This window comes from Apaloderma vittatum, unplaced genomic scaffold (genome assembly GCF_000703405.1).
Source record: "Apaloderma vittatum isolate BGI_N311 unplaced genomic scaffold, ASM70340v1 scaffold30275, whole genome shotgun sequence".
NCBI lineage: Eukaryota > Metazoa > Chordata > Aves > Trogoniformes > Trogonidae > Apaloderma > Apaloderma vittatum.
The window spans coordinates 2,174-15,606 of record NW_009719334.1 but is presented as its reverse complement, the minus strand read 5'-3'; the positions used below and the strand labels follow the sequence as shown (position 1 = coordinate 15,606).

Below are 13,433 nucleotides of genomic sequence, written 5' to 3'. Positions count from 1 at the left end.
ACTTGAGGACATGTGGTCCTGGCACACCTACAACGCCACGGTGGAGCTGCCACAGGCCAGGTGATGCTCACAGCCACGTCAAGGCAAGGGTTAACCTTGCTGCTCACCTTGGTGCAGGCTACCAGCTGGGAGGTGGAGAGGGCACACTGGGTGGCAGCAGCGATGACCTGCGTCTGCAGCGCTGAGTCCTCGGTTTTCTGAGCCACATTCTTGGCTTTGAGCACTAGCGTGGCCGCAGCGCTGGCCACTGCCTTCGCCAGCTGCATGAGCATGTCCTGGAGGGGACAGACAGGGTCAGTGCACGGCAGTGGGAGCATCAGAAACTGCCCCGCTCTCATGAAATATTTAGCGGGGAAACATAAGCTCTCCAGGGCCTTTCACCCGCTCTGTCCCAGAACTGGCAGCACCAAATACCGGGAGTGACTGGCAACACCTTGATCTCATCTCTACTGTGTGCTACAGACAGGGGTGAGGCTGTAATCTGGCCTTGAGCCAGGGACCGCACCGCAGAACCACCACAAACATGGCCCAGAGCAGCTCAGGCAATGCTCAGCGTCACCCCAACCTGCTCACTGTCTGCTCTCCAGGTGACAACCTCTGCCAAGTCCATGATTGTACCACAGTGAAAACCTGCCACAAGGCACTGCCTGCAGAGGCACACCTGCCGGCACTGGGCGCAAAGGCAAATGGAAAAAAAAAATGCCAAACACCCTCAGCCAAACAACAGGCACAAACTTGCCATGGCACAGCCACACTGGGTTTAGCTGCCTGCCCACAGGCTCATCCCACAAGCAAGGGGCAAGCAGTAGATGCAGCCCACACTAGTTACCTGTCTTGCAGGCACACCAGCTATTTTCTAGCTTGTTAGCAATGGGCTACATCCCTGATGTCATTCCTGGGGCTAAAGGAGAGGTACGACACAGCAACCAGCCTCCTCCCACCCCAGGGAGCAGCAGGGAAGGACTGAGGGCACCGTGCCAGCACACAACAGGTTTTGACTCGCACACAGCAAACTTCTTTTCCTGAGGGCATCAGACATGACCGCACGTGGCAGCCTTCAGGATTAGCTCTGGTGGCAGGCTGCTGGTGAAACCTGGCAGCACCAGCACTTAAGACAGCAAACGCTTGGTGCTAAGACCTCGGTACATACAGCAGCACTCTCTGCCTGCTACGCCTGCAACCTTGCCCTGTGCGCGCTCACAGAGAGCAGCACTGCACCCCACAGCAGTTAAGCCTTCGGCCACCAAGGTAAAAGTGACACAGCATCCCCTTGCCTCCTGCAAGCCAAGACTACTCCCGCTGCAACCCACCACCTTTCCAGGCAGAAGAGACCCAAAAGGGCATGCACCCAGCTCCAGAGTCCCCAGAACACTGCATCCGAGCCCAAGGAGGGAAGTAGATACACTCGGGTCTGGCAGCTGTGAGGCAGAGCATCCTGCTGCATGAGTGCAAATTGCTTTCCAGGTCCTAAATCTGCCTATTGGGGCTGCCTTGCCCTAACTGAGTATGGCTTCGTGCTAGCTATTGTGTTCCCCTTGGCTATCTCTTCAGGCGTTTTTGCTCATACTGTGGCTGTGTGGTTGTTGCGAACAGAAACCTTTCTGGAGTCTGGTTTTGGTCTGTATTACAGCTGACTCCTCCTCCCCAGCACGGTGTGCTACCTCCCTTGCACTGTAAGGAACAGTCATGGGAAAGCAAGCTGGCTGGAAGTCAGCTCAGCCAAAACAAACCACCCCACAGGGCTCCAGCCACCCTGGGTCTCTGATGGGGGCAGGGAGCGTCAGGCAGGAGCTCAGGCAGCTGCAAGAGCTCCCAGAGCAGCGCTCGCCCAAGCAGCAACCCGAGTGCATGAACTTCTGAGAGCCAACCACCAGAATAGTAGATTTTGGACAAGAGCCCTTCTCCAAAGAGTTCAGCTGATGGTCCCCAAAGGAGCACCCCTCATGTTGAAGAGGGCAGGGACCACCAAGTCATGCCTAGAGCTCCCTTTTACCGTCTCTGGGTCAGAGGCAGGCAGGATCCAAGTACGCCGGTTTTCTGTGATCTACATGGAAACCCACAAGACAAGAGGCATTATATCACAGCGGCTCTAGGGACAGAGAGGGGCAATGACCTGTCCCTTCCCTCAGCAAAGTCACCACTAGGGACTGGCGAAGCTTTGTTCCAGAGCCCTCCTGCCAGGTCCTGCGCAAAGGCTTTAGTTTTAGGGACCAGGTATCCCCGATTGCCACTAGGTGCACTCACCTGGAACCGCGGGTCGGTGTCGCTCTCCCCGATCTGCTGCAGCAGCTCCCCACTGGTCTGGCCCACGAGGCCAGCAGCCTGCAGGAGATTCTGGCGAGGCTGTAAGGAACGACGCAAAATCAACACTGAGCTTGTGAGCAAGCCCTAAAACCTCACTCAATTGTTCCTCTTGGCTTCCACCCTCCTCTTGCCCTCCCACCTCAGCGCTGGCAGGCTGTGCTGTTTTCAGCAGGTCCGAGACGGCGCTCGCCAGGTTCTTGGCTGCCTGCAGAAGCTGCCGTCCATTCCCTCCCTCATCCTCCATCAGCGCGGCCAGCAGCTTCACACCCTTGGACATCTCCGTCAGGTTGGAAGAGATGGTGGTGACAGCACAGCCCACAGCGGTGTAGTCCGTGTCTGCTGGATCCCCTGCACATGAAGGAGACAACTCAGGCTGGCATGCACTTCAAGTGATATTCCAAGGACATCCTCGTGCCTGTAACTGACATGGTTCTCCTTCCTGGAGCAGGGGGAGAGGCCCTCTGGCTCCTATGCCTGAAAGGCTGTCACGTCAGTTGAGTTTCGGCAGGGATGCCTGGAGAAAGAGAGCTGCACCATGCCACAGCTGTGCCTGGAGCTATGGCATGGACCAGACCACACACTCCTGGTCCAGAGGATGGCTGGTAAGCCAAAGACTGTGAAGAAGGACTGGGCTGGGTACAGAGAGAGATAAAAAGGCTGGGCAAGCTGTGAGGGCATGGCCAGCTTTAAAGGCAATGCTAGCAGCAGTTGGGACAGGTTTAGCTCTAGCTAGGGCAGGCAGGCTCCCTCAGTCTCTGATAGAGGGCAAGAGCCATGACCTTCAGCTGGACCAAGCCTTCTCCAGAGAGGGGGCATTCCTCTTCTCCAACCCTCTACATACCTGCAGTGAGGTTGACCACTGAGGCTGTCCCAGCAGTGATAGCATCCACTTGGGAGTGGATCTCATGCTTCGACTCATCCATCTTGTTTTTGCGCCAAGCTTTGGATGCCTGAAATGGGGAGAATAAGGTCAGGAGATGGTGGTGAAGTGGTGGGCAGCTACACCCACGCTTACACAGAAAGGAGACATGGAAGAGAAAAGGAAGAGCTGTGACTGCTCAGAACTTCCCAGCCCATCCCAACCAAGCAAGACGACCAAGTGTCCCCTCCTGTCCTGCCCTCAGAGTCGGACACAACCCCACCTCTTTGCAGGCAGCAGATCTTCCCAGGAGCTGCTGACACTTCTCCTGGGAATGAGACCAGGCTTACCTAGCCCAGCCAACAACCTTCAGCAAGCTCCCCCTCTCCAGCACCCTGCCTTCACCCTGCACTCACAGCATCCTGCCCAAGGGGTGGCAAGGTCTCGAAGTCATCCAGTGTGGCCTGCGCTGCGTGTACAGCCTGCATGCTGGAGTTGATGGTGCCGGTCAGGGCTTGCTGGGCTGAAGTCTGCAACACAGAGAGAGATTGAGGTACGCCAGAGGCTCAAAATCTAGGCTTAAATATGTGACTAATGGACTCTCCTGCAATATGGTGTAATATGTTGTTGATGACAATGCTCTAAGTAGGCACCTCCACAAAGTAAAGTAATAAAGGGGTCTCCCCTCTGTGCTTCCCTCTGGGAAATGTCTCATCCCAGTGGGTACAAGTGAGTCTCAGAGTTAACCAGCTCTCAGGGAGTGGGGAGCAGATGCAGTGGGAACCCATAAAGTGCTTACAGCAAGCCCCAGGCAGGCTGAGTGGGGAGGGCTTCCTCACAACCTTTTTGAAGTGCTTCTCCAGCTGCAGAGCACATGGGGGGCACAAAAGCCAGGCGCAGGGTTCTGCTGCAAACCACAGTACTGGCAGGGCTGGCCAGGAAGGCACAGCAGCTTGGGGCAGCTCAACCTGCAGTCACCAGCCAGGGGAAAACATCAGAGTGGAGCTCATGTTTGCAGAGTGGGTGCGGGAGGACGGCAGCTCAGCCACACCAGCGAGCACACGAGGTCAGTAGCACAGAGCCCCTGCTCTTCACAGCAAGGCAACACCCAGTCATGGACCCAAAGGGATGGGTCTACAGGAGTCCAACTGACACCTTTCTGAGCTTGTGCCCCGCAGCGGGCACAGGGAGAGCTTACCAGCGGGGGCATGTGCCCTCGGTGCATCTGGCCACTGGTGATTTGCAGTTGAGGCTGTGGCATCGTGCCCACCTGGAAGTTTTCTGGCCCCCCAGCCCCTGTCCGCATGATGGCCGGCAGGGCCACCGAGCCCAGCTCCGCCTTGCCTACACGGTTAAACTGCTGCTGCAATACAGTTGACCTGAAATGGGGAGAAATACCAGGTGAAGGGATGCCCATGGTCCTGGCACCAGGCTGTGCAGGAGTGCTGCCACCAAAGGACTCCAGACACACTGTGCTGCAAGCTTGGCTGGAGCCTGTTCTCCACTGAATTTGTTTGGCAGCAGACTTGCTCCTGGAGGACTTACTTCTTTGGAGACACAGAGTCTTCCAGCATGGTGGACTCCTCATCTCCTTCCAGCCCAAAGTGGTCTTTGCTCTTTTTCTGTGGATGGGAAGGGAAAAAACGTCAGCCAGCACATACCTTCCAGTTTTCCCCTCCTCCTGCAGCCCAGGGACTCCACTGGGGCCAACTGGATTCCCCTGCCCTGTCTCCAGCTCCCCGAGCAGTAACTTGTGCCAATGCCTGCCTGGAGGTAGTTGGAAGGGGCACCCTGCATCCCTCTCCAGGGAGCAGCCAGTTATTAGTCTCAGTGCAGACTCACCTTTTTGAGGATGATATCAATGTAGCCAGCAATCAGCTGGGCGATCTGCTCCCCCTCCGTCGTCTGCACCGAGTAGTAACCATCCTGGTAATCTCCAAAATCCTGCAATGGCAGGGCACAGGGTAGCACCGGAGCAGGGTACTGGCATCCATCCTGAGCCCCTCTGGTATGCGCTAAGCGTCCAAGCGCCAGCCTCCAGCCAGGAGAGGCACAAGAGGAGGGAAAGGCTGTCCCATCACGGGGTAACATCCAAGAGATGGGTCAGTGTGAGAGCAGCCCCTCACAGGGGCACTGCCGAGGAGTGGAGGTGAAAGACTAGGGCTGGTCCCTACCAGGGTGAAGCTCTTGGGAGAGGCTGCCCAACGCTTGATGTTGGTCAGGCTCCACTCCTGAATCACTTCCTTGGTCTTCTCGTCCACGCGCATCACACACTCCTTGGTGATCCCCAGGAGTCGTGGCACCAGCTTGTTCTTCCCCTTCATCTTCTCCTGCAGGAGGGAACAGAAGGATTGTGGGCTGCCCCCCAGGACACATCCATCCAAGCAGAGATCTTTGTGGCCTGCTGTGACTACCAAAGACCCTCAAGGCCACAATTTCTGGTGGAGCCAACCATGACATGGGACTTGAAAATGAGAAAAAATCATGAACCAAGAAGTGGGAAGGCAGTGCATGGGGAAAGGCAAGAAGAAGGAGAGGTGAGCAGTGAAGACACAGGCAGAACTGGAGCAATGCGGGTTGAAGGGTAGCGGCTGGAGACAACAGGCGGAGGGATGATGGAGAAGAGGCATTCTAATTGGCAACAGGTGGGTGCAGGGTGGGCTGCTGCTTTACCTTGACCAAGAAGAAGGAGACCCCATAGGTCTTGAGGGAACGGGCGAGTTTCACGTAGCGAACTTTGGCCTCGATCTCACTCATGTTCCCGCAGTTCTTGTGGGCCTGCAACAGCAAAGACAGAAAAACATGCCAGCTCCACGGTCCCCTGGCTATGCCACTACCACCCTGTTACAGCCTTTCCAGGCTTTGCCCGCCCCACCGGTATCCCTTGCCCCTATTACAGCATCCCTCTGATATCTGACACATCAGAAGCTGCCTTGTCTGCCCACCCACAGCTTCCTGCTCCTGCTTCTCATGGCCAAGTTGCCATGTGTTACCTCCAGAGACCAGAGCAGCCTCAGCCTCTGGTGAGGTGGAACAAGCAGCCCAGGTCTAAAAACAAAGCCTTGCACGTACCATGAAGATCTTGCGCTCCCCTTTCTGCTTGATATATTCCTTGGGCAGGAAATCCTTGAGTCTGCCAAGAGACATTCAAGCCAGCTGTTAGCAGCAGAGCCCGAAGCCAGCGTTTGTCCCTGACTACAAAGAGGTCCAACCCAGAGCCTCACACAAATCCCTGCCAGGGCACGGGCTGTGAGTTTTTGGGAGCAGGAAGGATATGGGAGAGGTTGCTGCAGTAACAAAAGCTGCCCCAGGACCTGCACTGCTGAGCATGGGGTGGAGGTGCTGAGAATGCAGGCCCTCGTGCAGCATTAGGGAAAGCCATATGGGGCGCTGGGTTCCCTCCCATCAGAGCTGGCTGCCTGTGCCCAGTGGGAGCCAGAGGGAGCAGGATGGGAAGCTGGCAGCCCTTCCTGCGGCTGTGGATCTCCACACTTGGGCACTGTGCTGCAGCAAGGAGAGGGGTGACCCCAAAGACATCTGCATCCCCAAGCCCTGTGTGCCAGCACAGTACTAGCGGGTGTCAAGCTGCTCGAGCCCCAGGGAGCTTCCCAGGACACTCACTCCAGAAAGCCTGGCTTGTGCTTCTGTTCATTGTGTGGCCCAAACTGGATCTGGCACTGGTAGCCAGCAAACTCGCAGGCTTTGTCAAAAGAGACAGGGTGGGAACCGTTTAGGATGTCGTCACGAGCCTGTGTGGGAAGAACAAGACATTACTATGGGTTGAGGAGCTACACAGACCTGCCACTGCTCCCCTCCACACCAAGCAGGACTTGTTTTCCAGACTCAAAAGAAGCAGCCCTGAAAAAGAGGAGGATCTAGGCTGTCCCTCACCAAGCCTGGGAGAAGAACTACAGCAGGACTTTAGGATGGTTCCTACCTAACAGAGGAGATATGGGATCCCTTGGGAAGCTCTGGAGTATGCAGAGAGCAGGGCTCGGATTGCCAGCATTGGCTCTGACCCAGGAGATAACTGGGCATCCTGAAGTCCTGTCCCCCTCATGATGGCTCCTGGCCAAGACCCTCAGCCATCAGCTCTGGCTAGGGGCTGGCATGGGACAGGGGAATCAGGGAAGCTCTGGGAAGCTGTACCTGCACATAGAGGAGGTTGAGCTGCACAGGATCTCGTGAGTCCACGTTCTGGTCGGAGTAAAAGAACTTGCGCCGCAGCAGCAGCGTTTCGCTGTCATCAATGCCTTGCTCACGCAGCGTCCGTCCGTGGTCCAGCCAATTCACTGCAGGAAATGCCAGGGCATGAGCAGGGATGGGCACTGAGGCAAAGCCAGTCCCAGCCCTAGGGCTGCTCACGTGAAGCGAGAAATGGATGTCTGTCTAGTGTACTCCGACTCGCACCCCTCTGCCCTGGGCCTCTAGGCAAGACATTTCAGGGAGTGTGGGCACACATTTCCTCACCACAGTCCTCCCCACTCCCTTGTAGTTCCCCTCCCCTCGGCACGGGCTGACCCCATCCGCAGCATGTGCAGGCACCTACACTCATCATCCGTGTGCAACTTCTGCTTGAGCTTCTCCATCTTCTTTTCATCTCGCAGGAGGGTCTTGTCCTTCTTGAGGGTGCCAGTAACCTCCTCCTTCTTCTCTTCCATGATCTCCCGAACAAGTGAGTACTCATCGTAGTTGGTGATGCCTGTAGGAGCACAGAGGACCAAGGTCAGTCTGATTTTGCTGCCGAATACAGAGCCTGGAGCAGCGGAGGGGTGCAGAACAGTGTCTGCTCCCCAGCAGCACACACCCCTTGGACATCCCTGCTGCCAGGCCATTCACTGCAAAGCTGCTGCTGCTCCCCCAGTAACCCCATCAGATGCTGCCTTCTCTTTCCACCACCCTTCCTCCCTGCTGTTGATGCCCCGCTCCTCTCACCAATTCGGGCACAGATTGTCATGAGCATGTCCGTGACGGTTTTGGAATCATCCACCATAACTGTTTTCACTGTCCCATCCAGCATACGGATCTTCAGGGGCCGCTGCTTCTTCTTGTACTCCATGGTGTCCTGTGAGCACAGCGAAGCACAGCTCCTAGCAATGGCACTGGTGCAGGGTGCCTGCATCCCACCATCATGCCACAGCTCCTGCCTCCTCAGCGCAGTTTTGTGGGGTAAGTGGGGTGCGGCAGGGATGCAAGGCAGCAGGGCAGGCACCTACACCACCTTCACCACCACCACCACGTTAACAACAAGGCATATTCAACCACAGAGCCAAGGTGGCTACCAGCTGGAAGGACAAGGGACGGATGCTTACCCCATTGCGAAGCATGTAGTAATCCAGAGCCTTCCCAGCTTCCAACCAGATCCCTTTCTTTGGGTCTTCATCCGAGAGGAACAGCCCAAAATCATTAGCTGAAAAACAAGTAAAGTCCCTGCCAGGGTAATCCTGAGCAGGATAGGGGCAACAAGGTGCCAGCCTGTGCTCAGGGTTGTGCATCGGCACAGCAGTACTATGAATGCTGGGCCACAAAGATGGCAAGCAATCCTCAAGATACATGTTTTACCACAGTTATCTATGGAAAAAATCACTCAAAGCATGTCAACACAACGCTGAACTTGGAACTGATAGTCCAAACGGAAGAGCTTAGAGTTGTGGTTGACAACACTCTGAAAGCTTCGGTGCAATGTGCAGCAGTGGCCAAAGCAAGGCAGTGTGAAATGCTGGGCATCACCAGGATGCTGAGAACTGAGAACAAAACTAGGTACATCCACACTTTCGAGTACTCTGTGCTGGTGTGGTCTGCACCTCCCCAGAAGGACATTTCAGAGTTTGAAAAGACACAGAGAGGGGCAACATAAACGATGAAGCCTTGGAATGAAGGACTAAAGGAGTTGGTACACTCCGTTTGGCAAGAAGGAAGCTGAAAGAGAGGGGGATCAAGGCTTACAGTGTCTCAGAGGTGGTGAATAAGCGCTGTTCACCAAATCTTCCTCCCCTGGGGCTGGGGTACCCAGTGAAAGGACTGCTGCTGGAATGCAGGCAGTGGCACCCCAGCTCAGGGATAGCCCTGTTTTCCTGCTGCAGGAGGCCAGGACCACACTTGGGTTTGCCCTGGGAAAGGTCGTACTCCACCTTTGCAACAACCCTGCGCCGCAGGCTGTCTTGGCTCACTTAAGTTTATAGCGCGTCATCTTGTTGGCAGCTTTCTGCGGGGAGGGACAAATTCCTGAGCCACCCTGCTCCTGCCTGGCTAACACTGCCGTTAGGAACCTACTAAACCGGGAACAGAAAAATCACGGAGGCTTGCCATTTTATTTTTAAATTAAAAAAAACCCAACAAAACTATTTTCAAAGCAAATTCCAGTAGGATAACTCTAAAGCACTGAAAACTGAGCAGCTTGTCCCAGATCCATAGCTTCAGCAGAGGAAGAGTAAGAGCAGACCTGGAAAGCTACACCAGCCCAAAGGTGAAAAAAAAACAGGGCAGCTGGAAAAAGGGACCTCTGAGTGCCACTGGATAAGGACAGCAAAGAGAAACAAGAGCTGCAAGGAACTGATAGGAAAGAAAAGCTGTGAGCAACTAAAAAGGAACTTGGGAACAAGCAGTTCCCTTTAAGGCTTTCCCCTTGCCTTTTTTTTTTTTTTTCATAAGCAGGCTGGCTCATCCCCAGGAGGAGGAAATGCAATGCTCCTTCCAACACTGCTACACCCCCACATCCACACAAACATCCAGCCCCTCTCTGAAACTGAAAGCCATGGTCTGCTGGACGGCTGGCCAGCTGGGGCACGGCGTAAGAAGGCATTTCCTTTCACCCTCGAGGAATTTGTTGCTCCCAGATGTTGCCATGCTCCCCCTCCTCTTCCCACGACTCCTGACCTCCTGTTTGCTGCCTCTCCCCCGTGGCAGTCAATTTCAGGGGCGGCGGGAGGGACCCAGGAGAGCGCCTGAGGAGATGTCCCAGAGCTCCAGCCCCGCCATCCACAATGGTGACAGGCCACATCCGCGTGGGCGTGAGTCACATCATGAACTTGTGAGCCATAAACTGAATTTTGAGCCTGGTGGCATTAAGGAAATATTAGGGCTGAGAAGCCTTAGCAAAGTAATGGAGCACCATCACAGGTCTGGCAGAGAGCTACCAGCAGGGGACAGACCTAACAGAGGACTATATACTCCCCAAGAAAGGAAAAAATAAATGGTTTATTAATGCTCGCTACAAACTCTGCAAATGTTTACACTCAACTAGTCCTGGCTCGTGGTGATGGATACAAGTGGGATGGAGGAGCAAAGACAGAAAGGGCAGCATGCTTAAATTGCTCGACAAGTATTTCACTTCCAAATGTGGTTTGCTACCTTTCAAATCCCCATATTTCTTCTGGGGTTTTGTGGAGGGAGCCTGAGGAGCTCAGCCCCTAGCCTTGACTGGGCAGGAGGACTTGGACCTTGCTTCCCCCACCCCTTCACTGCTTTGGGGAAGCCTGGACAGGCACGGAGAATAGAGAGGAAAGGGAGACTGGTGAAATGTCAGGACCTAAGCCAGGGTGGCCCGGGCACAGCAGCCAGCCCCACAGTGCACTTACGCTGTCCCATCTGGGCCTCGGGCACCCGCTCGCGGATCATCCGGCAGGCGTCGTACACCATGGTGGACGGCTCGAACTGCATCGTCTTCACCACATTGCCGATGCTGATCTTCAGTGAGAGGGCAACCATGGTGGCGGCCGGGCTGTCCCCACTCCTGCGTCACCTGACGGAGGAGACAGATGAGTTAGCTCCAGCTGCTGGCTCCTCTGGTATGCAGGGTCCCTCCTCCTCCTCCTCCCCTCCAGCAGCACCTCTTGCTCCCCAAAAGCCAGAACCCAGCTTCTACAAGCAAGTGAAGGGGCTGCAGCCCGCGCTGGTGAGCCTGTAAGGGGATCCCACTTCCCAGCCTCGTGCCAACTCCACGGTCTCCAGCCAGCGTTGGGACCCTTGTCTCCTCGCCCCAAGGTCCCAGTGCCTGTTTTACTGGACGGCATGCAGTGATGGCAGCTGGTCCCCGGCAGAGAGGCTGCCAGCGAGGAGGAAGTGAGTGCGCAGGAGCTCACAAGATAAGCTGGGTGAGCACGACAGAAGGGGTTATGATTAAACCTGCTGTGACACAGAAGCCACAAGAGGAAAACCAAGCTTTGACCCGGAGCTGACAGGGCCCTGCCCCAGCTATCGGGGCCCCCCACATCGCTGGCGGATGGTACTGAGCTGGCAGCCCGAGCACAGAGGGACCCAGAGGGACGGAAAAGCCCGGAGCCACTCAAAGAGGTGAGATAAGGCTACAAGGCACCAAACCCGCCCATTAAATATAGTTGCCTGGGGAAAGCACCACTCACACCGCAGGAGCGCTCAAGAGACCTGGTTTTACAGCAGCAGCTACTGCACAAACCCAGGGCCAGGGAATGTGCGCACAGAACGACGCACGGCAGGGGGAGGGACCAGGCGCTCGACACATCACGCTGCAAGGGCACAGGAGAGCTACACTATGACATCTGAAACAGGCCCCAAACTGGGTCCAGCTTGCAGGATCAGCTTCAGGCTTGAAGGATTGTGTAGGTCAGCTTTGGAGCAAGCATCCCTCACCAGGCTTCATAAACACCAGGTTTAGTAACACCTAGTTAGGGCTGCGATATTCTTATAGCACAGTAAAATTGGAAAGAAATAGTAGAAGTAAAAGTACACTGTTAAAAAGCTCCCCCCACAGCCGGCACAGCTTGTAGGGCTTGCAAGAACCCTTTCCTTTGAATTGACACACTGTGCAGCGGCTTTCAGTGCTCTCCCAGATTGCCACACACCTCGGGGTCCCTGCACCGGGTCCTTTGCCCTGCCCCACTGCTCCCTGCCCTTCTCAGCATTCCCAGTTCCCGGCCACTCCCAACCCAAAGCTCTTCAGCAGTGACATGCCTTTTCCTGTCCCTGACAGCCTGGCCACAGCGAAGGAGCCCGATACTCTTGTGTCAACCCAGGCTGCCTTGTCCTTTAAAGCCCAGCTGCTGGGATGCACCACATCTGCTCATTCTCTTTCAGACCGATTTTCTCCTACCAGGCCTCCTATTACGGCTGTCAGCGAAAGGTTACCAGCCACGCGCATCCTCAGCCTGGCCCAGGAAGGTCCCTAGGTAAGGCTTGCTGACAGTCTCCCTCACACCGCGGCTGAGCCTGTGCATCCCTGCCCGATGTTGCCAGCTCGGGTCCCCCATGGAAGAGGCTATGCCAGTGTGGGCTGCTCCCGGCCATGGGCCCGAGCGGGCTCGGGGCACAATGCGCAATGGACAAAAAGCTCCTGTATTCGATTTTGGCCAGGAGCAAGTCAGAGGGCAGGGGTCCTGCTCCCGCAGAGCTCTAAAGCCACACTGGCGGTGCGGGGCGGGAGGCAGGGACAGAGCAGTGTGCCGCCTCCGCCAGCACATGGAGCGGCTCCAGCTCTGCATTCCTGAGCTGTTCAGCAATGTTTCTGCGGAGGCCCGTGGCCCCCACTGGCTCCGCTGACGAGGAATGAAATGCGTTTCAGATCTGGAGCGCAGCAGCACTGGGAAGGAGGGGGCAGAGGCGCCTGCCTGTGCCATTGCTGTCTACGCGGAAGCACCAGTGAGGCCGTGGAGCCGAAGGGACGAGGAACACCCTGCTGCAGAAAGGGCTTTCTGAATATTTCATATGCAGGGCGGGCTGCTGCGGTCACCAAGCCGTCTTCTCTACATCTAAAAATATTCTCAAGTTGAACATAAAGCTGCTTTCCGTCCCTCCACAGGAAAGGAGAACATGCCACTGCCCGGACAAGGTCAGAGACCATGGAGGAAGGGGAGGGGAGGATGTTGGATGGCAGAGAGGAACCGAGAGCAGACAGGCCATGCCTGGCCATTTCTGCAGATGCCTCTTGCCCTACCAAGGCTGCCCAAAACCAAGCACTGTGCCAGAGACAGCCCTAAGCACACTCTTCCTGGGGGCCACCATGCTTGCCAAGATCCCTGTAGAGGGTGACTGCTCAAGACTTCCCACTCTTAAGCCCTTAGAAAAATGACAGAGCTCGTTAGGGGAGGCGCCCACGATGACAAGGAAGCCCTCAGAGCAACAGGAGATAGGTTCACTTTAATTCTCACATTCTGCAGAAATGGTTCAGGCTCCAGCAGCTGAACTTCGCTGACATTACTGGCGAAAGCAGAAATGCTCTCTGCTGCCTAAGTTGTACACCTCCTCAAACCCTGGGGAGGTCAATTAGGAAACATGGCAATTAATCACACAGGGTTTG

At 55.7% G+C, this 13,433-nt stretch overlaps 1 protein-coding gene across 1 annotated transcript in view; it reads right to left on the bottom strand.

Moving 5' to 3' along the window:
- The window catches only part of LOC104274854 (talin-1-like), a gene marked incomplete at its 3' end in the record, with an annotated part of 27,265 nt that extends 16,351 nt beyond the window's left edge, over nucleotides 1–10,914 (bottom strand). Inside the window, 17 exon segments of the mRNA XM_009870606.1 lie at nucleotides 108–275; nucleotides 2,245–2,343; nucleotides 2,444–2,652; nucleotides 3,146–3,254; nucleotides 3,580–3,693; nucleotides 4,362–4,542; nucleotides 4,709–4,785; nucleotides 5,006–5,107; nucleotides 5,338–5,493; nucleotides 5,837–5,941; nucleotides 6,236–6,296; nucleotides 6,785–6,912; nucleotides 7,313–7,455; nucleotides 7,713–7,865; nucleotides 8,099–8,228; nucleotides 8,476–8,573; nucleotides 10,741–10,914. Coding sequence (XP_009868908.1) covers nucleotides 108–275; nucleotides 2,245–2,343; nucleotides 2,444–2,652; nucleotides 3,146–3,254; nucleotides 3,580–3,693; nucleotides 4,362–4,542; nucleotides 4,709–4,785; nucleotides 5,006–5,107; nucleotides 5,338–5,493; nucleotides 5,837–5,941; nucleotides 6,236–6,296; nucleotides 6,785–6,912; nucleotides 7,313–7,455; nucleotides 7,713–7,865; nucleotides 8,099–8,228; nucleotides 8,476–8,573; nucleotides 10,741–10,870 — 2,163 coding nt within the window.
- Between the last annotated feature and the right edge of the window lie 2,519 nt (nucleotides 10,915–13,433).